The sequence below is a fragment of the Pteronotus mesoamericanus genome, unplaced genomic scaffold, assembly GCF_021234165.1.
Source record: "Pteronotus mesoamericanus isolate MK-2021 breed Mesoamerican mustached bat unplaced genomic scaffold, CSHL_Meso_final contig_1242, whole genome shotgun sequence".
Classification (NCBI taxonomy): domain Eukaryota; kingdom Metazoa; phylum Chordata; class Mammalia; order Chiroptera; family Mormoopidae; genus Pteronotus; species Pteronotus mesoamericanus.
Window position 1 is genome coordinate 2,457,826 of NW_026555053.1, and position 22,713 is coordinate 2,480,538.

Below are 22,713 nucleotides of genomic sequence, written 5' to 3' on the forward strand. Positions count from 1 at the left end.
GCTGCCTGCGCCCAGCACCCGGCACAGGGCACTCAGCGGCCTCTGCAGCGCGCAGAGCAGCGACCTCGCCCGCTTGCGCTCCCTTCCTCGGCTGCCCCATGTCGACCGCCCCCGCCTACAGCGAGGACAAGGGGGGCTCCGCGGGCCCTGGGGAGCCCGAGTATGGCCATGACCCGGCCAGCGGCGGCATCTTCTCCTCCGACTACAAGCGGTAAGGGAGCGGACCGGAGGGTGGGCCTGGGGCCGGGGGGCCTCCGAGTCCCGCGCCTGCGCCTGGCCTCACGGCGGCACCATGGACAGCGCCTGGCCCGCCCGCCAGGCCCCGCCCCGGCCGCAAACCCACAGCCCCTGCCTGCGGTGGCCTGGTCCCCCTACCAGCTCCCCAACCGGGGGCGGCCCTGGGGCCCTGGAAGGGGGTGGGGGATGGGCCGGCCCCCTCTGTTGAAGGAGGATGGACTCTCCCGTCCCAGGGGTTTTTCTCTGTTTGTTGTTTCCGTCTTTTTCCCACCTGGTGAACTGATTCCAAAAGAACAGGGAGCAGAGGGCAGCGTTGACAGGCAGATCACCCGCCCAGGGGTGCGGGCCTCCAGCCTCGCAGGCCTGGCTCCTCCTACCCATCCATTTCCCCGCTTCTCGTCCCCCTGTTCTCAGGCCCGGCTCTCAGCTGGTGCATTGCTGCTGTAGTTCGACCCCCCCCCCCCCCCGCACCCCTCCCCCCACTTCCGTCCCTCTGTGCCCCAGCCCCCACCTCTGCCCTGTACCTGCTGAAAGAGGCATATGGAAGGGCCTGCTGTGTGGCCTCTCGTCCTCATCACTGTGAATAGAGCCATGGGCAGAAAATAATCCTTGTCCTCGAGTTGCTCTCGAGGGGAGCACAGAGGAAGGCTCCGTCGGTGACAGTCCAATGCAGCGGGGACAGTGGGGAGCTGGCCCCTGGCCCTGGAGAGGGACAGCGAGGGATGTTCCGGGAGAGGAGGGAGCGTGGAGGAAGGCGAGGAGGTGACGGGGAGCCAGGCCACAGGCTTTGTAGGTGCAGGTGCAATGTGGCCAGCGTCACAGTGCAAAGCTCTTGGAGGGGCCAGAAACGAGAGTGGGGAGATGCCAAGGTTTGGGGAGGCTGCTCATACCAGGTTTGCATTTTGGAAGGGTCCCAGGCCGGATTGTGGAGAAGAGACTGGACGGTGTGCTGGACCGAGCAGAGACCAGCGGCAGGAGCCGCAGACCTGCTGAAGAGCTGCAAAGGGGGCCAGAGAAGGGGGCTGGGGGAAGACAAGGCCAGTGCACAGGGTACTGGCAGCTGCAGCTGGGTAGTAGCTGGAGCTGTTCAGTGGGACTGGGGATGAAACTGTTAGAAGCAAATTTGTAGAAAACAGTGCGGAGCCCAGCTCTGGACACGCTGAGATTATACACTAAGGACATTCAAGTCTAGTTGGTAGCTGGATATTAGGATTTGGAATCCAGGAGGGGTGTGTGTGTGTGTGTGTGTGTGTGTGAAGGCTGCAGAAGGGAGTGGCGAGTAACCCAGGGAAGACGCACGAGTGCAGGCAGGGAACCCTGCAGACACCACTTTTAGGGGCGATCAGCCAGCAGGGGCAAAGCATCTCAAGGACCCCGGAAGCAAACCCAAAAGCAGGAGGAAAATAAAATGTGGGCTCAGGAAGGAAGTGATCCGTAGTGTCGGTGCCCATTGAGGTCAAGTCCCACAAAGAAAGAACGGTGTGGCCACGGGTTTGACAAAGAGCAGACTCACCCCTCCGGGCCCCCACCTCTGCCCTGGGCGAGCAGGGCCAGCCAGCCAGCGGGGGAGCCAGATTACCTTTCCCCAGTACCCTAATACGAACGTTGTAAACTCACAGAAGAGTCGAAGGAGTAATACAATAACATGCGCACCTGCCACCTCGACTCGGCCATTGTTGACGTTGTGCTGTAGCTGCTTTATCGGACCATCTAGTCATACATGTTTTTGGCTGAATTCTGTAAGTTGCGGACACCGTGACCCCTCGGCCTTAAATTGTAATCAGCAGCTAAGGCCAGATTAAAGTGAATAGGCAACTGAATAGGAGCTGAGAAAATAAAACACGGTGAATGGGAATTTTGCTTTCAAGGAGTTTGACTGTAAAGGGAAGAGAGGGAAGGAGTTACTAGGGAAGAACACAGGTTCAAGGAGGTTTATCTATCTTATTTTGTTGTTACTAGGATGGGAGCGCCTCGAGCAAGTTTAACTGCTGACGGGAAGGAGCCAGCGGGGTGGGAGAGGCTGAAGGGAGTGGAGGGAGGCACAGATCCCTGAGAGGTAGGGGCGGGGCCCTCGCCGAGCTGAGTGGGAGCACTTCTCTTCGGGAGCTCCAGCTCCACCCAGAGGCAGGAGGGCAGGAGCTTGAGGAGGGTGGAGGGGATTTGAAATACAGTGAATTAAGCCAGCCACGACCTGCGGGGTAGGGCAGGGAGGTCCGAGAGCTGAGGACTTGTGTGAGCAGGTGGAGGGATGACCTGGGGGCCTAGACCAGGCAGGGAGAGGGGCGGGACAGGGAGAGGCAGGAGGGCTGGGGTCGGAGTAGGGAGCGGGCAAGGTTTCTGAAGAGCAGCTCCGGGAGGCAGAGGTCCAGCTGCGACGTGAGCGGAGGCGAGGAGGGTACCGCTCACCTCTGTCCGGAACAGCTCCCCTGACCCCCTCGTCTCCAGCTCAGAGATTGAGGGTTGGCTTAGAGCCCAGTCTCCTCCCTCCTGAGTCTCTGGGAGGTGAAGAGGAAACCAGAGCCTCTCTCCCTGCCAGGGTCCGGTTTCTGAGTTTCGGGGCCGGGCCGTCTGGTGACAGTGCCAGGCGTCCCCAGCGCGCTGGTCCGCTCAGTCCCATCCCAGAGCAGGACCTGGGGCCCGATGCAGCGATTCCTGCAGCTCCCGGGGGTCGTGGCGAGGCAAGGGGCCAGAGGGGCCTGCGAGGCCGATCAGGAGGCTGCCAGCCCCGTGCTGGCCCCCGAAGGCGGGCCCCCCGCCTGGTACCAGGCGCTGCAGCCGGAGGAGCTTCGGTGGCTGCAGGCCCCGGAGGAAGGCACGCCCGCAGAAGCGTCCCTGGAAGAGCCTTGCCCCGAGCCCAGCCAAGGCCAGAGTCCGAGCCAGCCGCTGCGGTACAGAGGGGCCCTGGGGACCCCCACCCAGACGGACGGGAAGGGCAGGGATGAGCGGCTGCCGCTCAGGCCAGACTGCTTCCGTCCCACCTCCTCGGAGGAGGACTGGGCTGGCATTGAGGGGCCAGGTGGCGGCACAGTGGGGGGGCTGAGCGTGATGGGCGTGGGGAGTGAACCTCCACAGAGCTCTGGGCGGGGAGGAGGGGGGCACCGCAAAGTGTCTGAGGGTTGTGGTCCCACACTGGTCTTTTCCCTCCCCCAGGCTCTGGCCAGAGTGGGCGCTAGGTGAGGTGTGGGGACAGGATGAAGCTCAGACAGGGCTTGGCCAGCCTCCCCTGGTGCGTAAGTGGGACCGGGTGTGCTGAGCGGAGGTGAGCAGGACCGGCCTCACGTGGCAGGCCCCGTCCCCTGGCTGGCCCCAGCCAAGGCCCCCAGAGCCTCCCAGGCCAGGCGGGGGGTCAGGTCAGTGAGTGGCTGTAAGGGGATCCGGCTCCAGGAGTCAGGTTTCCTGACCCCAGGGCATTGCTGGGCCTCTCTCCTTCCTCTTCCTCTGGGGAGGAAGCTGGTGGGAGTGGACGGGGCTCTCGGGTGGTCCCCCCCCAGGAGGGTGCTGCTCCCTGTGCCTGGGCTCCGGGCAGTCCTGCCCTCGCTCCGTTCTCCTGGGCCCTGGAGCCTTCCGGGCCGGCAGTGTGTGCCGCTCTGGGGGAGAGGGGTGTGGGGGCCTGCCCCCGGGTGAGGTATTTGACACGTTCCTGTGGCGCTTAGGTGTGGCGGGGACACCCAGGTGTGAGGAACTTTGCTTTGGAGAGCACCCAGGGTTAAAAGAGACCGCTAACCTCACTGCTCCCAGGGACAGCACCCCGGGGTGACAGGCCAGGACACCCTCCTGGCCCCTCAGGGGAGGGCACAGGACCCCAGAGGCTGGACGTATGTGACCTTAGAAGCCTAAATGTGTCATCAAGAATCCCAAATGGGAGGCAATTGAGCCCGGAGTGACTAAATTTTGTTAGAAGAGTATATGCGTGTGTAGTGGATGTGTGTCCGTGTGGGATGCGTGTGTCTGTCTGAGGGTGTGGGGGAGCATGGCGAGGTCTTGCGGTGGGCGTGTGTCTGTAGGAATGTGTGTGTGGGTTTGTGGGTGTCCAAGGGGTGAGGAGGTAAGGCGTGTAGAGAGCGTGTTTCTGTGGAAGGTGGCCATGCGGTGTGCGCGCCTGCGACCCTGTGTTTCTGTGGGGGCCGTGGGGGGGTGTTTATGTGCGGAGTGTGTATGTATCTGAGGGTGCTGGTGTGTCCAGGAGGCATGGAGGAGTGTGTGTGGTGCCTGTGGGTGGTTCCAGCATTTGGTGGGGGAGGTGGGGCACACAGGAGCCTGCGGGGTGTGAGCTGACTGTGGGGCATTGTGGGAGATCCAGGGTGCAGTGGGTTTCGCCTGTGTGTTGGAGAAGGTGGTACCCAGCTCACTGCTGCCCAGGCCGGCTGAGTGGTCGGTACCAGTCTATCCCCCCCGCTGTCCAGAGCTCAGCCCCCCATAGTGTGTTTCGGAAAGTGACAGGGCGGTTGTCTCTGCACCTGGCTTGGCCACGGGAAGGGACAGGTGTCTTCTGGATTGGGGGCATCGCTCCCAAGGCGCGGGGCTTTAGGCCGACCTGACGGCAGCGCGGTTCCTTCTGCCTTCCTCCGGCCGCCAGCGAGGCCTATGATCGGGAAGGCGCCATCTTTCTATTTTGCTGCCCATCAAAAATCCCTTCAGGAGCCGCCCTCTGAGCCCCTCGGAACAGGGACGTCTCCACGCCCTTCTGTCTTCCTTCCTCTCATCTGTTAAGCACTCAGGCGTTTCTGCAAAGCACAGCCCTGTGACTGGGTGTGTGTGATGTCGGCTCCCCCACCTCCTCTCTGTGTTTGTCACTTACTCAGCCGCAGTCACGTTGGCCTCTTGGTGACTCTCACCACGCTCTTCCCTTTCCTCATAGTGCCACCTCCGATCTCTGATTTTCCATTATTTCTGAATGTTTCACTTCAGTGACTAACTTCTCGCACACTTGCTTTTTAATGTCTGCCGTTGCCCGTAGTTGCCGGGGCTGGGCTCTCATGCCTGGTCAAGAGCTGCGGGCTGTCGGAGGGCCGTGCGGGAGGTTCGAGAGCATTACAGGTCCCCCACACAGCTCGCCACAGTTTGGAATTGTCTTGACCACAGATGAGTGCATCTCTTGTCCCACCATTCAGTTAGCTGTGTGTGGACACGTTTTCCCACGGGCTTATTCACAGCTCTCCATTCACCTCTGTGACCGCCAGCCCCAGGACCTCTCAATGTGGTTGGGCAGGTTGATCACTGCACAGGGGACCTGGCCAAGGAACACCAGCCCCTGGCCCCGTCCCTGGCCTGGGAGCAGCAGCTCGGGGCTGCCCACCTGGGGCGAGAAGGTGGGGCGGGGCCGCTGAACGTGAGCCCTGTGAATTGTATCACACTTTTGTTCACCCTATCCAAATATTTTTCTTTTGGGGGTTGTCACGCATTTGTGTCCTCCTCAAATTCCTATGTTGAAGCCCTAACCCCTAGTAACTCATAATGTGACTGTATTTGGAGACAGCGCCTTTAAGGAGGTAATTAAGTTAACATGAGGTAGGCCCTAATCCTGTATGGCAGATGTCCTTGTAAGAAGAGGAGTGTGGGACCCAGACACACACTCAGGGACGACCGCGCGAAGACACAGGGAGCAGAGGGCCGTCTGCAGGCCCAGGAGAGCGGCCTCGGGGGGGACCAGCGCTGCTGGCACCTCAGTCTCCGACGTGCAGCTCCCAGAATCCGAAGAAAATAAATTTATGTTGTTGGAGCTGCCCAGTCTGTGGTCATTTGTTATGGAAGCCATAGCATTGAATATAGTTGCCTTATTTATTTTTTTTCTTAAATGTAGTTTTTGTCTACCAAAGTGAAAAAAATTGAATCTGGCCGTCTTGTACAGATAATTTTATGACCTGGAAGATAAAAAAATTCCCCTTCCTCTTCCATATTTAAAAACAATCTACCTATGAAACAAATGTGAAGTTTATTTTGATGTGAGATATGTTTACAAGTTGTAAATTCTTTGCTGCATAGCTGTTATCCCAACAGCATTTACTTGGGGAGTGGGATGGTTCTTCCTCCCATTGCTGAGTTATTTGTTCCTGATATATCAGTTTCAGATCCATTTATGCAGTGTCCCCGATGACCTTTGACTTTCTGTTTTTAACCTGGTGGCATAGAGCTTTTATTGCCAAGTTGGTTTTGTGTTTTGAATGTTGGTAGTGAGTTACCTGTCGCTGTTCCATTGGTCTCTTCTTTTCCTCCAAAATATTTTTTGGAGTTATTGCCTATTTTTTCCCCCCGGATGAATTTTGCTGTCACTTCATGACTTGTGGCAAAATGCATCTGTTGAAATTTCAATGGCTAATGCGTGAAATCTGTGTGTTGGCTTGGGGACTACCTTTATTTCCCTTGGTCAAGTGCAAGAGGTCAGTTATTCAAATCTTCATCGAAGTCTCCTGTGCGGGTTTTGTAACCTCTTTGAGTGACTGCTGAGTGTTGACTGAGAGGCCCAGCCTTTGTTGGGAGGCCACCGCAACAAGCTGGAGTGTCTGGGGCCCATCCAGGCCTTGCAGTCAGCTCAGTCTGTGGGGTCAGGGCACCTTGCTCTTTGTTCTGACACCTGCCTCTTTTCCGCTGGCTCCAGGTCCTTCCCATCTGTCCAGCTGGCCGTTTCCCGGGCAGGTTCCACGCCTTTCCCACCCCGAACCCTTCCTCGCCTCTCGCGGCTCCGCGTTGCGGCTGTTAGTGTTTGTTAGTGTCGCAGGGCTGCCGTAACAGAGCTCCGCAGACTGGGAGGCCTAGACAACAGAACTGTGTTGTTTTATAGTTCAGGAGGCTAGAAGTCCAAAGTCAAGGTGTCAGCAGGGCCCCCTTGCGCCTTCCCAGATTCTGGGCGCCCCCTGGCCACTTTGTGTCCCTCAGCTTGTAGAAGGATCACTCCGATCCTCCGCCTTCCCACGGAGCGCTCCTGCACCTGGCTCTTCACGAGGCCTTCCTGTTGGAAGAACCCTGGACATATTTGATGAGGGGCCCGCCCTACTCCAGCAGGACATCATTCTAACTAATTACACCTGCAGATAATGTCACCCTCCGGGGCACCAGGGCTTAAAGCGTCAGCATGTCTTTTGAGACACAATTCAACCCATAACACCGTCCAAGCCGTGGATCGGCCGGCCCCAAGTCCTCTGATCTGGACTTGACTCCCTTCCCCTCTGGTGGGTCCTGCATGGCAGCCCCAGCCCCGCCCCGTGCCCTCAGCTGACCTCTTGTGTCTCCCGCCAGGCATGATGACCTGAAGGAGATGCTGGACACCAACAAGGATTCCCTCAAGCTGGAGGCCATGAAGAGGATCGTGGCGGTAAGGGGGCGCAGGGAGGGGACGTTCGCCGGTGGAGGGGCCCGGGGTCAAACAGCAGCTGGCCTTGTCCCCAGCGGACCGTCCCCTGTTAAGTGCGGGCCCTCTCCCTTCCCCGACCTTAACCCCACCCCCCAGATGATCGCCCGGGGGAAGAACGCCTCCGACCTGTTTCCCGCCGTGGTGAAGAACGTGGCCTGTAAGAACATAGAGGTGAGCACTCCCCGGCGGGGGTCTCGCATGCCCACCTCCACCAGGAGGACGCCCGAGCTGGTCAGAGCGGGGGAAGCAAACCACCCAGACCCGGGGGGCCCGCCCTGCCCAGGAATGCCTCGGGTCCCTGGAGAGGCCCTGGCCACACGTCCCTGAAGTAGACGCAGTGACGGCAGGACCCCTGGGGATGCCCTCCGCCAGGTGAAGAAGCTCGTCTACGTGTACCTGGTGCGCTACGCCGAGGAGCAGCAAGACCTGGCCCTGCTGTCCATCTCCACCTTCCAGCGGGGCCTGAAGGTCAGTGGCCTCGGCGCCTGCCTGGGGCCCGGGCCGCGTGGGGCTGGGCGGGGCAGGCCCGGGCTCCGAGGCCCTTTCCTCCTGCGAGTCCGAGGAGGGATGACCTGGGTGTCCAGAGACTGTGTCTCTTCTCCTCTGAGAAAGAAGCCCAGGTTAATGGCCGCCTCCGATAGGACCCCACTGGCCCTCTCCCCCATGGGTGTAGAGCAGCTGTGGCCCGCAGCACGGCAGGCAGAGGTCAAGCTCCGGAGGACGATTCTGTGAGGGGAGCCGCTGACCTGGCTCCTCAGCCCGGCTGCGGGAGCCGTGGCACTGCCCGGCTCACCTAGTCAGGTGTCTGTAGAGAGCCGTGACTTTGGAATCTTTCACCTGGAACTGGGTGAGGAAGACAAACATTTACTGAAAACAAATGAGCACCACCCCCACCCCGCCCAGAGGAAAACTGTGAGGCCGGCCTGGCCGGAGGGCTGCTTCGCCCGGAGCCTGGGTTTAAAGGTGCGCACCGGCCTTCCATTTTCTGTAAGTTCAGCGCTGTCAGTTATTCCTTGAGGGCTGGAACAAATGCCTTGTTCTGTTCGGCCTCGTCTCAGACGTCTAGTGCGTGTAGAACCGCCACCTTTAGAGACCGGGGTCCTCAGTGGTGGTGAACTGCTCTTTTGAGGTGCAGGTGCTGGAAGCGCCCGAGGGAAGGGGCTTAGGAGTCCTCGAGTCCTGCCTCTCTGGTGGGGTGCGGAGCAGGACCCTTGCCGAGGCACTCTGTACTAGGTTGTTTGTTAAAAGTCGGAACCGAAGGATCTATCTCAGATGGGCAGATAATCGTTTGGCTTGAATCAGGGTCAGATCATCTTATAAGCACCATCCTGGAATTTTTGCACAGAGAGCTCTTGTGTTTACCTGTCGTGTCTCCGGTCTGGCCTTTCCCAGCCAGAGCTCATTCCGTCCCACTCAGTTCAGTGGTTTCTCTGGAACAGCGGTTGGCACACCTACTGCGGATCCTGCCAGAGGGTCCCCGAGGCTCTGCCGGCCACGCCATGGCAACTGTGCCGCTGCGCAACATTGCCCGTGTAGCTTGGAAGCAGCCGTACACGAGGGGGCACGGCCTGGTTCCAGGAAATTTTTATTTATATAAAGAGGTGGCCCGCGGGCTTCAGTGGTGACCGTTGGTCCAGACCACCTCTCACAGCGACTGAGACCTCGCTCCGTCCTAGGCAACTCGCTCCATTTCAAGACAAGGACAGTTTTTTAAAAATCATTATACTGCATTGCAGTATCCATAGCTATGATTTTTCACAAACGTTCAGGCTCCCAAAAGACCTAAAGAATGATATCGTGAATATCTGGAAGGCAGCTATGCTCACCACTATACCACCAACGCCATATAGTGAATATCTGTATACCCAACACAATATTCGTCCAACAGCCAAAGCCCCCTCTGCATCTTCCCCTGTGCCTCACTCCTAGGTATGTGTTTGTTCTTCTGCTGCATATTTACCTGTCCCTAAACCATGTACAACGCTGCCTTGTAAGTGCTAGCATATGATACATGTGTTGCTCTGAAACTCATTTTCATTCTGTTGCTGCTGTTCCTGGTTCTTTGTCTCTCCTGCCGCACAGCACCAGTCATTTCTGTCCAGGGTTCCCCTTCTTTGCATCAGGCCCGGCCGAGGCTGTGGGGCCTTCTTGGAAGCCCACGAATGTGGCTGCGGCCCCCTCGGGCAAGCCTGCAGCCGGCAGCAGCTTGGCCGGGTCGCCCTGCATCCTGTCTCCAGGCAACTGCTCCCTTGGGTCCTCTGTGAACCTCCCGTATTTCCTTTTAGGGGTTTAGTACAGGGTGCTTCTGAGTCTTAATTTCTGGCCTTCTGATTGTGTGTCTGCCTCCAAGATGTTGATAAGCCGCTCACCCCCGAGCTGGCAGGCAGGCCTGTGGATATCGTGTTTCCAGACTGACACGGATCTGTTCACAGACCTTCCCCGGGCTTAAAAAGTTACGTGCAGGCAGCCGGCATTTTCCTATCTTTTTGGGGAGGATCTTATTCAAGAGCAAAAACATTTCTTAACAGCTTCCATGAGCAAAGGGCTGTGGTGACACAGGTCAAATAATTCAGCTGCTTACACGTTCCGTGAGACAAAAAGCCTGCACCTCAAACGAGTCTCACAAAGGCCTTGCTGAAATCAAGATGCATAGCGTTACTACCATCCAGCCTAGTTACCTTGTTGGAAAGGAAAACAGATTTTTTCGGGGTAACTTCCTGTGAATCCATAATTTTCAGATGAAATGGGTTTAAAAAAAAAAACCCCAAAAACGTCGGTTTTCGTGGAGAATGTGGTATGGTTTGAGTCTACGAAAATGCATACGCCTGCTTTTTAAATCACTGCTTTTAAACCATCTGTTTAAAAATCAATTCCAGAATTTTGACAGGGATTGTGATCCCTTATACCTGCCGTTTTGTGGATCTTCCTCCATTTTACAAAATCAGGGTAGCGTCTGTCCCGAGTGTCCGGCACCCCCGCCCTTGCCCACCGTCCCCCCGGATACGTGGCTGCTTCGGTCGCAGTCCCAACTGCGATGCGCTGTCTAAGCTCCTGCTGAGGTGGAGAGGAAGCTGTAGGGGCGGCCCACGCGCCGTCCTCCTTGGAGCCTCGTGGGAGAGGAGGAGGAAGGGCACTTGGGAGAGGGCCTGGGGGGAGGGGAGTGTAAGGACGGACTCTTGGGAACGAACACCAGCCTGCATTTGCTTGGCATCGCCTCTGACCAAAACACAAAGAAACCAAGGAACAGGAGGTGTTTCCGGAACTTCAAGCGAAGCGAGGCAGCCCGTTGCCAGGCTTGTGCAGGTGCCAGATTTCTGCGGCCGGAGCCGAGAGTCAGTGCCCTCAAGCAGTGCCCCCCATCCCGTACCCAATGGTGGCACATGACCCAGGGTCAGGACAGGAGGCAGGGGAGCAAGAGCTGGTGGCGGCCAGGGGCAGCGCGTCCCGCCGGCGTGGCCTCTCACGGCTCTGCCGCCACCTCTGCACGCAGGACCCCAACCAGCTGATCCGCGCCAGCGCCCTGCGCGTCCTCTCCAGCATCCGCGTGCCCATCATCGTGCCCATCATGATGCTGGCCATCAAGGAGGCCGCCTCGGACATGTCGCCCTATGTGCGGAAGACGGCCGCCCACGCCATCCCGAAACTCTACAGGTGCCCCAGCCCCTCCCTCCCGGGGTGCGGGGTGGTGCCGCGGCCGCCCGCGGCCCAGCCCTGGCCTGTCTCAGGTCTGGCGCCTCCCTGGTTTCTTCGCCCTTCGGGTGGTTGAGGAGAGGAAGTAATCAGTCTTGGGAACTGACAGAGGTGGAGGGCGTGGAGGGGCCGCCCACAGCTCTTCAGGAATAGGGTTGGGGGGAGCTGGGCACAGTCTGCGCGGACCCTGGGGAGGCTGGAGAGGGGGCGGGGAGGGTCCCTCTCACCAGTTTCTCCCTCAGCTTGGATCCCGACCAGAAGGACCAGCTGATAGAGGTCATCGAGAAGCTTCTGGCGGACAAGACCACGGTGCGTACAGGGTGCTCAGGGTGGGCGATGGGCCGGCCCTTCCGTTGACCCTCCCCTTGCCTCTGTCCACGCCCAGCTGGTGGCGGGCAGCGTGGTGATGGCCTTCGAGGAGGTGTGCCCGGAGCGCATCGACCTGATCCACAAGAACTACCGGAAGCTCTGTAACCTGCTCATCGACGTGGAGGAGTGGGGCCAGGTGGTCATCATCAGCATGCTCACCCGCTACGCCCGCACCCAGTTCCTGAGCCCCACCCAGAATGTGAGTGCGCCCACCCCGTCCCATGCCACCCCGCACAGTGGCCGGAGAGGCCCCGGAGGTGGGGGAGGCGCCCGCTGCCCCACCCATCTCCCCAACAGGAATCCCTGCTGGAGGAGAACCCCGAGAAAGCCTTCTACGGCTCCGAGGAGGACGAGGCCAAGGGCCCGGGGTCGGAGGAGGCAGCTGCCTCGGCGCTGCCCGCCAGGAAGCCCTATGTCATGGACCCCGACCACCGGCTGCTGCTGCGCAACACGAAGCCGCTGCTGCAGAGCCGCAGCGCCGCGGTGGTCATGGCGGTGGCGCAGCTCTACTTCCACCTGGCGCCCAAGGCCGAGGTGGGCGTCATCGCCAAGGCGCTGGTGCGCCTGCTGCGCAGCCACAGGTGCGTGACCGCCCCGCGCGTCCCCGGCTCCCAACACCCCCCACCAACCCCAGCTCTGCCTTCCTTCCGCTGTGCCCTGCCCGCCCCGGCCCCGCCCTCCCCCTCCTCCCCTCCCTGTACTTGGTCCGCCTTGTTTACCCCGCCTGCAGCCCCTTCCCCCGCCAAGCGGCCCACACCCCTCTGCCCTCCTCTCTGCAGTGAGGTGCAGTACGTGGTGCTCCAGAATGTGGCCACTATGTCCATCAAGCGCCGGGTGAGCAAGGGACCCAGGCCTGCGCCCCCTGTCTGAGGGGTGGCTTCTGTGGCGCTAGGGCGCCAGGGAAGGGCAGGCGGGGGTGGGGGCGCCGGTGGGTGCGAGTGCCTTGGCAGTGTGGTGTGGCGGAGGGGAGACCCCACTTGCAGGACCCTGAGGGCCACTCAGGGAGGAAGGCCCGGTGAGGACAGACCCAGTCGGATCCAGGAAGGAGGAGGGCAGTGCCCTGGCTGGGAGGTGCCGGGCCTGGGTCAGGAGCAGGGGTGGCTCTGGAAGGCGGGGGCCATGGTGGACTCCCTGGGCTGCCTCTCTTTGCCAGGGTATGTTCGAGCCCTACCTGAAGAGCTTCTACATCAGGTCGACCGACCCCACCCAGATCAAGATCCTGAAGGTGAGGGACGGATAGAAGTGGCACGGCCTTTCTGCCTTCACCCCCCCGCCCACCCCCCGACACACACAGACTCACTCGGGTGCCCAGAGTGGCCATGGTGGGTGGGGGGCCTGCCTGTGGCTGCTAGTCGTCCCTTGGAAGAGGTGAGATGGTCCTCCTGTGTTTTGGACGAGCTTCGCGATCTGTCAGGCTCCTCGCCAGTGTGGGGACGCGGTGGGGCTGCCCGGAGGGTCGTTTGCTGGTGGGGGCGTGTGTTTGCAATGACGGGTATGCGAGCCCAGAAAGCCCACTCTCTGCCTCCCTGCAGCTGGAGGTGTTGACCAACCTGGCCAATGAGACCAACATCCCTACGGTCCTGCGGGAATTCCAGGTGCGGGCCAGGGCAGCGCCCACCCAGAGGGGCCCAGGAGGGCTGCCCACAGCGCCTTGTGCACACGGAGAGCCGTCCTGTGGGCCAGACCATCTCTGAAGTGTCCAAAGTGGGGAAGCGGCTACCTGGGTCCCCACCCAGTGCCCTCTGCCGGGGTCCCTGGGGGGCGGGCAAGGGCATCGCTCCCCTCCCAGGGCTCGGTCTCTGGCATGACAGTCATTGCACGAAGGCGACTTCCCAGAGGTCCCCCAAGAGCCCGCAGCACCACAGGGGACATTCTGTTGCGTCCCGCAGACCTACATCCGCAGCATGGACAAGGACTTCGTGGCCGCCACGATCCAGGCCATCGGACGCTGTGCAACCAACATAGGCCGGGTCCGCGACACCTGCCTCAACGGCCTGGTGCAGCTGCTGTCCAACCGAGACGGTCAGTGGGTGCCTGGGCATCCTGCTCTGGTGGCCGCTGGGGGTGCGCCTGCGTGCCGTCTCTCACGGCCAGTGGGTCCCCGCTGTCTGTCCAGGCACAATGAGTGTTCATCAGTCTGTCTGCCTCAATCAGTGTCTGAGTGTCTGTGCATCTCTGTGGGCCAGTGGAGACGTGCAGGGGGGTGAGGAAGACAGCCGGGGTCTGGGGGCATGGCGGTGTGGCCATCCGACGGTCCCGGGGTCCCCGCGCGCTCTCCCGTCCCCCAGAGCTGGTGGTGGCGGAGTCGGTGGTCGTCATAAAGAAGCTGCTGCAGATGCAGCCGGCTCAGCACGGGGAGATCATCAAGCACCTGGCGAAGCTCACGGACAATATCCAGGTGAGGGAGCAGCCCTGTGCACGCGCCCCCCGCCCCCAACCCAGCGTCCCCCCCCGGACTGTAAAACCCTGCAGTCAACGGAGTCAACCTCCGCACCTTCCACACTGGCCCTGAAAGGTCTTCAGGCGGAGGGCGGGGAGAAAGGGGACCATGCCACCCTGCCCTTGTTGCCCAAGACCCGCCTTCCCTTTGGGGATCCCTCCCTGAGCTCCCCACTTGTGTTTTCTCCGGTGCTCTGGCCAAGAGTGGCTGAGTGACAAATCCCGTGTTTTTCTGCTACGTTGAAACCTTCGGGCAAGGCAGTCCCACACATTCAGGAGCAGTAACGTGGCCGTGAAGCACCGGGGGTGCTGTGGGTTCGGACAGGCCGTCTTTTAAACCGCGACTGGCTGTGGGGCTTGAAGAAGCCCGTGAGACCGCAGGGAAGAGGGGGGCTGCTGCCCGGGAAGGGCCCAGCTTTTACTCTGGCTCCTGCCACCCCCGCTTCCGTTCCCGGAGGACCCCGTGGTCCAGGAGGCCGGCGCCGACGGCAGGGTGCTGTCGCCTGGGCAGACCGGGGCCGCGCCCGCCCTCACGCCTCTCCCGCGCCCACAGGTGCCCATGGCCCGCGCCAGCATCCTGTGGCTCATCGGGGAGTACTGCGAGCACGTCCCCAAGATCGCACCCGACGTCCTGAGGAAGATGGCCAAGTCCTTCACAGCAGAGGAGGACATCGTCAAGCTGCAGGTCATCAACCTGGCGGCCAAGCTCTACCTGACCAACTCTAAGCAGGTAAAGGCTGAGCGGTGCCCTTCAAACACTCTGGTCCCCAGAAGCAGCCCAGGCAGCGCTCCATGGGCCCTCGCCGGGGACGCGTGAACCCCGGTGCCCCTTTCTGAAGAGAGAGTTCAGGGCAGGTGGCGGGTCTGCCCCGGTAGCCAGTGTCCCCCAGTGTCCACGGTTACTCTGGGGGCCTCAGGGCCTGATGGGCTTGACGGTGGGCGCTTGGCTTCCCATGGGAGTCTTCAGAGGCTGGCGCTGTGCTCCCCCGCTGGCCCCTGGGCCCCGGGTGCTGCAGCAGGCCCCAGGAACTCGGGCAGGGCAGGCGGGACCCTCATGTGCTGGGGCTGCAGTCAGGAGCCGGAAGGGACAGCAGTTCTGTGGGGGCCTGACGGGGCCCCGGGTCTGTGGGTGTCAGGACTGTACAAGGAGAAGATGGGAAAGGAGAACATGGCAGGAGCAGTGGTCGAGGGACCTTCCGTGTCCCGTCCCATCCCCCCCCCCCGGCTCCCTGACCACGGCTGCTGCCCCCTCCCCTGCAGACCAAGCTGCTGACCCAGTACGTGCTGAGCCTGGCCAAGTACGATCAGAACTACGACATCCGCGACCGGGCCCGCTTCACCCGGCAGCTCATCGTCCCCTCAGAGCAGGGCGGGGCCCTCAGCCGCCACGCCAAGAAGCTCTTCCTGGCCCCCAAACCAGCCCCTGTCCTGGAGTCGTCCTTCAAAGGTGGGGGCTGAACTTGGGAGGGGTTGGCAAGGACCCCGGTCCCAGGGCTTCTGCCGAGGTGCCCGTCCCCATCGTGTCCGGGGCTCCCCTGCCCCCCCACAGCCACGGCCAGCTTCCTCGAGGTCCAGTCTCTGCCCTGCCCGTGGGGGGGCTGCTCCCCTGCCTGGCTCTCTGTAGCAAGATTCTAAGTTCAAGGGCCTGGGAAGGCGGGAAGTAACCACCACCCGGGGAGAGGTGCGCATTGGTAGGGGTCCTAATGAAGCGGTCGCCAGTGCTCTGGGCTGCCACTGGAGGTCAAAGGTGGGGCCCAGGCCCTTGGCCTGGCCTCTGTCTCAGTTCGCCTGCGGGACAAGGGCTCTGGGGTCGGGGGGAGGGTCCTCATCCAGCTCTTGGAACCCAGGAACCCACACGGGAGGGAGCCTCCTTCACAAAGCTCGGCTCTCCTGGTACCTTTTGCTTTTTCTCTTCCTTGCACCCCCACTGGAGGGGAGGAGTGGGTTTCAAAATCTCCTGGGAAGGAGGGGAACCATCCCTTTTCTCCTCCCCAACACCCACGCCATCGTGCTGTTCCCTCCTCTGTGTCCTGACGTCCTCCCACGGCCGTGGGGACTGCTTGCCCCCTGGGCCCCCCGACCCAGCCTGGCGGGCAGGCCCAGGCAGAGTGGCCAGCGGCCCCTGTGGGGCCAGAGTCCCCTCCAGCCCGCCTCTGCTGCCCCGCCTGCCCCCGCCCCTCAGCCCTGCCACGGTGTGGCCAGACATCCTTTCCTTCCAGCACATGGGCCTGAAGGTGCAGTTGGGATGGGGGAGCCATCGAGGGGGACGTCCACCCGCTCTGTCCCCCCAGCTGGCGCATCCCCGCCAGGATCCCCACCAGCCCCTGGGAAACAACTCCCCAGGCAGCGCCTCTCTGCCACCCTGCTTGACCGCTCGCCCTGTCCCCAGACCGGGACCACTTCCAGCTGGGCTCACTGTCTCACCTGCTCAATGCCAAGGCCACGGGCTACCAGGAGCTCCCAGACTGGCCAGAGGAAGCCCCGGACCCATCTGTGCGCAACGTGGAGGTCAGCAGGGGTGGAGGGACAGGCAGCGGGAGCCCCAGAGTCTCGGGTGCTGCCCCAGCCCCCTGACTTGCCCCCCACACGCAGGAGGAAGATCTCTCCCTTATTGAGACCCACGTGGGCCTGTTGGGTGAATACACTGAGGTCCCTCACCGCCGTGTGCCGTGTGCCGTGTGCCGTGTGCCCCCTGCGTGTGTGCAGTGCTTTCTCTTGCCGCCCCTCCCCTCTGTGTGTCCCTTGGTTTGGCAGTGCCCCTCTGAGCAGCAGCCCCTCCTCTCCACAGCAGGGCCCTTCCCTGCCCCCACTGTTCCCTCCTGGGACAGGACCAGGCAGGGCCCCGGGAGAGTCGGGGTGAAGGACTGCAAGGCCCTGGGCTTTCATTCCCCGTCCCCAACCGTGACCTAATAACCTTCCCACCCACCCCGGTCTCCAGGTGCCCGAATGGACCAAGTGCTCCAATCGGGAGAAGAGGAAGGAGAAGGAGAAACCCTTCTACTCAGACTCTGAGGGGGAGTCGGGCCCCACGGAGTCCGCAGACAGCGGTGAGGAGATTGAGAGCTGGGCCCTGTGCAGCTCCCCACGGGTGTGCCTGTGTGTGTGTGTGTGTGTGTGAGAGAGAGAGAGAGAGAGAGAGAGAGACGTGGTCGTGTATCCGAGGGGATGCACCTGCCAAGTACCTGTATGACCTGTGTGTTTGCTCACCTGAGGGACTCAGGTCCCAGGTGTGTGTGTGCAGGCAGATCGCTGTCCTGGCAGCTCTGTCCGTGTCCCAGGTGGGCACCCGGGGGACCGGCCGGGGGGAAGGGTTGAAGCTTCAGTGCTCAGTCCAACGTCAGGAGCCCGGGGTACCTGCTCCAGGCCCGGGGGCTGCACACAGGAAGGTGAGCCTGAGACTCCTCCCCTCCGCAGACCCCGAGTCTGAGAGTGAATCTGGCAGCAAGAGCAGCAGCGAGAGCGGCTCCGGGGAGTCCAGCAGCGAGTCCGAGGAGGAAGACCAGGAGGAGGACGAGGAAAAGGGGAGGAGCAGCGAGAGGTAGGGGGTGGGTGGGGCTCGGGGCCTCCCCGGGAAACAGAGGGCTAGCACGCAGCCTGGGCCAGTCTGCGGAGGGCCCCGGGCCTCCCGTGCTGCGGGGGCCAGCAGGCCCCCTGGTCAGGAGGCCCAGGGTTGGCAGCACAGACAAGCGTCTGGGCACGGAGCTGGCCCAGACTCCACGCCCTCACCCCCTTTCAGGGGGCCCCCACTCGCCTGTGAGGCCAGGATGGGGAGTCTAGTCTGGGCCTGAGAGCTATTTGCCTTCTGCCTTCCAGTGAGCAGAGCGAGGAGGAAGGTGAGAAAAGCAAGACAAAGAAGAGGAAGAAGGTGACAAAGGGACAGGGAGAGGGCTCATCCTCGGATGAGGGCAGCGGCTCCAGCAGCAGCTCCTCAGAGTCGGAGGGGTCGTCAGAGACCGAGGAGGAGCCGGCGGAGCCTGCGTCCTGGCGGAAGAAGACAGTGAGGATCTCGGGGCCCAGAGGCGGCGGGCACAGGGACAGAGCCCCCCTGCCAGCCAGAGCTCACCCCCACCCACTTCCGTTCTCCCTCTCAGCCCCCCAGCAGCAAAAGCGCCCCTGCAGCCAAGGAGGTCTCCCTGCTGGACCTAGAGGACTGTGAGTCTGGGCCGCGGAGGGCATGGGGCAGGAGGCCGGGGCAGGGACTTAGGGAGGTCTGTGGGTGCTCTGGAGTGGGTCCCTCAGTGCCTGGGGGTGCGGGGAGCAGAGAGAACAGGTCCTCAGACCTGAGAGGGCACCAGGGGTGGGGCTGGGGCGGGTGTGGGGGGCATCCACGTAGAGCCCGGGGCGGGCGGCCCCCGCTGTCCGTGGTGCTGAACGGCCAGCTCCGCGGCGCCTCTCCCCACCACGGCCTTCCTCGTCTGCCCCTCAGTCGCCCCTCCAAGCGTCCAGCCTGTGTCTCCCCCCACGGCTGTGTCCACCAGCCTGGCCGCAGACCTGGAGGGCCTGACCCTCACAGACTCCCCGCTGGTGCCCTCGGTGAGGGGGATGGGGCAGGGCGGGGCTGGGGGTCAGGGTGTGGTGGAGGGGAAGCCGGAGTCCCTGCTGCCCCGTGACCCTGGGTGGGGCCAGGGCTGGGGCAGGCTTCTCACTGCTCATTTCCACACTCCCCTCCTCTCCCTCCCCTCCAGCTGCTGAGCCCCGTGTCGGGCGTCGGGAGGCAGGAGCTCCTGCACCGCGTTGCGGGCGAGGGGCTGGCCGTGGACTACACCTTCAGCCGCCAGCCTTTCCCCGGGGACCCCCACATGGTGTCTCTGCACATCCACTTCTCCAACAGCTCTGAGACCCCCATCAAGGGCCTGCACGTGGGCACCCCCAAACTGCCTGCTGGCATCAGCATCCAGGAATTTCCAGAAATCGGTGCGGCTCCCGGGCAGAGTCAGTCCGTCTGTGGCTGCTGAGGCCCCTCTGTGCCAGGAGACTGACCAGGGAATGAGCGAGGCCTGATCAGGCAGGGGGTGCTGGGGGCTTGGTTGGCTTAAGGGGTTGTCTGAGGGTGGTGGAAGGGTGTTAGATTTACCTAGAAAACCAAGAACAGTTTCCAGGGGCCCAGGAAGCTAGGAGTGGTCATGTGTGGCAGTGGAGGGGAGGTTGGGTCTGGGACCCAGACCTGTCAGGTGACGGTGTCTCCCCCGCTCCCGCCTCACCCCTGTGCAGAGTCCTTGGCTCCCGGAGAGTCTACCACTGCTGTCATGGGCATTAATTTCTGTGACTCAACCCAGGCGGCCAACTTCCAGCTGTGGTGTGTGTCCATCTCGTGGTGGGTGGGAGGGTGGGCCGGGGGAGGTGGGGCACGGTGACCCAGAACTGGAGGTGGTGGCAGATGGGGGGACGTCATGATGTGGAGGCTCTGGAAGCCATCGCCAGCCCTCCGGTCCTTCCTCGCTCTCCTGCCGCCTCCAAGCCCTGCCCCAGACCAAATCGGGGTCGCGGGAGCGATGCCGGCCTCACTGTCTGCCTCCGCCTCCTCCCCTCCCCCGCAGCACCCAGGCTCGACAGTTCTACGTCTCCATCCAGCCACCTGTTGGGGAGCTGATGGGCCCCGTGTTCATGAGTGAGAATGAGTTCAAGAAGGAGCAGGGTGAGTGCGCACTGGGGGTGGACAGGGTGCGTCTCAGCACCCTGCGCGGGGGGACCCAGTGAGCCCCAGCACACAGCCCTGCCGGAGGACCCTCAGCGCCTCCGGGCAGGGAGGCTGTGGGGCGCGTCAGCCGGGCCAGCTGAGGATTCTGGGCCTGATGGAAACATCACCAGTGAGTGTTGGAGAAAGTTTTCACAAAGAAAGGGGTGCCGTTTGGGGTTTGGGAGTCCCTAGCACAGGGGAATAGTAAGCACAAAGCTGGAAGTAGGTTTGGTCTGCTTTCTGGATGCCTTGAATGCTGTGCTAAAGGGTTTCAGTTCTAGAATTCCAGAGCTGGAAGGGGTCGCAGAGGCTGGTAGATCCGACTCGATCGCGAGAGAGATGAGGCCTGTGTATCCCATTTTCCCAGCAGTGGAGGAGTCCTGGGAGGGGAATGGGCGGGGAAGGGGCCAGCTCCGGCCTCTCCTTCTGAAAGGGGGATCTGGCAGAGTCCAAGGCAGGGACGGAAGTCGGGAGAACCGGCAGCAGCAGGAGGAGGGGGCCTGGCGGCCTCGGCGGGAGAAGCAGGGGGTGCTCCAGAGCCCGGGTTAGGTTCTGAACCTGCACTCACTGGGGTGTGACCTTGGACCAAATTCTGTGACCAGTTACCAGGCCGTTGCAACAGACCTGATCAGAGATGTGAGGACCGCGATCAGAGCTGCGGCGGTTAGAGCCGTGGCGAAGGGGGTGCGGGGAGGTGCTGGGAAGAGGGACAGTGCAGGCGTTTCCCCTGAGAACGAGGAGAGGGAGCCATAGAAGCTGTTCTAGAATTTCAGGCTTGGGTGGTAAGGAGAACGGCAGTGCCCTTTGCCCGGACGGGGAGCTTTTTCTGTACGTGCCATAAAGCCGGTGGGCTTTTATCTTGGGCTTTGTGGGCCACGTGGGCCACGCTGGAGTCACTCAACCCTGCTGTTGTCCCACACAGAGCCACAGCTAACACCTAAATAAACGTGTGTGGCCGCGTTCCTGTAAAATTCTATTTACAGACACTTCAATTGGAATTTCATGTGATTTTCATGTGTCGCGAAATATTAATCTTTTGATTTCCCCCCACTTAAAAGTATAGAAAACCTTTCAGGCCCCCCAGGGGTGGCTGGGATTTGGCCTGCAGCCTGTCATTTGCGAAGCCCCTGATCTGGTAGAAAGGACGGGTGTGGGCGAGGGAGGGGGAAGGTCGCGGTTGGTTTAGGGTCAGCTGATTGTGCACTGCGTTTGAGAAGTTCAGGAAAAGGTGGCTCTGTGCCCCGGAAACACTTCTGGGCTGGAGTCGTGAGCTGAGAGGTGACAGCTGAAGCTGTGTCAGTGAGCTCAGCGTGGGAGAGGTCGGTGGGGAGGTCAGAGAGCCAAGGGCCTTCCTTGAGGAAAACGTGCATTCTTCTTCAGGGCAGGGGGCAGGTGAGAGAAGGAACAGAGGAAGAGGTGCGGGGAGAAGCGGGGCCCGGGGGGTCTGCAGGCCAGGAGGACCACAGACCTTCAGAGCCAGCGTCAGAGAGAGCTGGTCGTTGCGCGAGGGGGCAGAGGCCCCGGCCGTGGGATGAAGGAGCCCCGCCAAGGAAGTGGAGTCCTCCAGGGGGGCTGTGGCTGGGAAAGGGGAGGGAGGCACAGCCTGGCATGACAGGAGTCCTGCTTCTGGAGAGCACTTTTTAGGAGCAAAGAGAATTGGACATGGAGAGACTAAAGGTGCAGGGGCAAGAAAATACCACTAGAGAGGGATGGAGGGGATGGGGAGAGAGGCCGAAGAGGAGGCGGGTGGACAAGGAGCCCCCCGCCGCCCCCCGGCCAGGAGCGCAGGAGTGGAGAGAGGGTGGCCCGTCGAGTGAGGTGTTGCCGCGGGTCTGGCGCTGCTGCCGCAGGTGAAGTCGGGGGTCCCCCTGTGAGGGCTGCATGGGCCCCCTGGACCCTGAGTGCAGCGGCCACCATCTCCGTGAGGACTCAGCCTCAGGAGATGGAAGGGACTGGAGCTCGGTGAGGGAGCCAACCAGGGAAGGCCACAGGGTGTGGGGTCCAGCGGGGAGGAAGCCTCCAAGAAGCCACCGGCCACTCCTGAGGCGCCGGGGCCCAGGGGTCCGATGGTGGGAAAACACCAACTCCGTCTGTGGTCCGCAACGTTGCGGAGCCCCAGGAGGGCCGGGCCGGGCCCGAGAGGGACGTGCCCCTCCCCAGGACCGCTGAGCGAGACTCGGGCCTGCTGAGGACGCTCAGTGGGCATCCCCGGCGAGCCCACCGCGGCTCTGCCCTCATCACGACCTCTGCCCCCAGGAAAGCTGACGGGCATGAACGAGATCACAGAGAAGCTCACGCTGCCAGACACCTGTCGGAGCGACCACGCGGTGGTGCAGAAAGTGACCGCCACTGCCAACCTGGGCCGTGTCCCTTGTGGGACGTCTGACGAGTACAGGTACTGGACCATCTCCGGGGAAGAGATGGGCTGTTGGGCCTGGTTTGGAGGAGGGGCTCCATGCCCCAGGGCTGAGCCCCTCCCTTGGCCGCCCGCCTCAGGTTCGCAGGGAGGACGCTGACCAGCGGGAGCCTGGTCCTGCTGACCCTGGTCGCGCGGCCCCCTGGACCTGCCCAGCTGACAGTCAACAGTGAGAGGATGGTGATCGGCACCATGCTGGTGAAGGACGTGGTGCAGGCCCTCACCCAGTGACCCCCGGGCGCTCTGCCTTCTCTGACCCGCACTTGTTTCCCCCTGGTGACCCGTGGGCTCTCAGCGCCCCCACCCCTCCCGTGTGAGATTCCTGTGCCAGAGCGCGTTCAGGGCCCCTCTCCTCCTCTGGTCATTAACAGGTCCCCCCCCGGGCCCTCCCGTGGGCTCCTTAGTGACCCAGTGTGCACAGGGAGGCGGCGGCAGCTGCTGCCTAGACCCCCCGGCTTTCCGTAGCTATTTATGTAGCACCTTCTCAATAAATGTCTTCCCCTGAGATGCTGGCTCACCCTTCCTTTCTTCTGGGGT

At 61.9% G+C, this 22,713-nt stretch overlaps 1 protein-coding gene across 1 annotated transcript; it reads left to right on the forward strand.

Moving 5' to 3' along the window:
* Positions 1-22,482, forward strand: AP3B2 (adaptor related protein complex 3 subunit beta 2). Its single transcript, XM_054588546.1, has 26 exons — positions 1-211; positions 7,471-7,546; positions 7,682-7,756; positions 7,958-8,053; positions 11,076-11,236; positions 11,518-11,584; positions 11,661-11,843; positions 11,942-12,225; positions 12,424-12,478; positions 12,798-12,869; positions 13,177-13,239; positions 13,534-13,666; positions 13,933-14,042; positions 14,637-14,813; positions 15,344-15,530; positions 16,473-16,591; positions 17,022-17,130; positions 17,498-17,621; positions 17,897-18,080; positions 18,175-18,235; positions 18,510-18,616; positions 18,769-18,997; positions 19,295-19,379; positions 19,621-19,718; positions 22,017-22,155; positions 22,257-22,482. Exons 1-26 carry the CDS (start codon positions 99-101, stop codon positions 22,405-22,407), a joined length of 3,258 nt encoding a protein of 1,085 aa, XP_054444521.1. The 5' UTR covers positions 1-98; the 3' UTR covers positions 22,408-22,482.
* The last annotated feature ends 231 nt before the right edge of the window (positions 22,483-22,713 follow it).

What these genes read in the sequence shown, in the direction of transcription:
- AP3B2 (XM_054588546.1), top strand. Translation starts at nt 99, where the DNA reads ATGTCGACCGCCCCCGCCTACAGCGAGGACAAGGGGGGCTCCGCGGGC. An exon ending in GCCATCCCGAAACTCTACAG is followed by an intron (nt 11,237 to 11,517) that starts GTGCCCCAGCCC and finishes TTTCTCCCTCAG; the next exon opens with CTTGGATCCCGACCAGAAGG. An exon ending in TCCTGAGCCCCACCCAGAAT is followed by an intron (nt 11,844 to 11,941) that starts GTGAGTGCGCCC and finishes TCTCCCCAACAG; the next exon opens with GAATCCCTGCTGGAGGAGAA.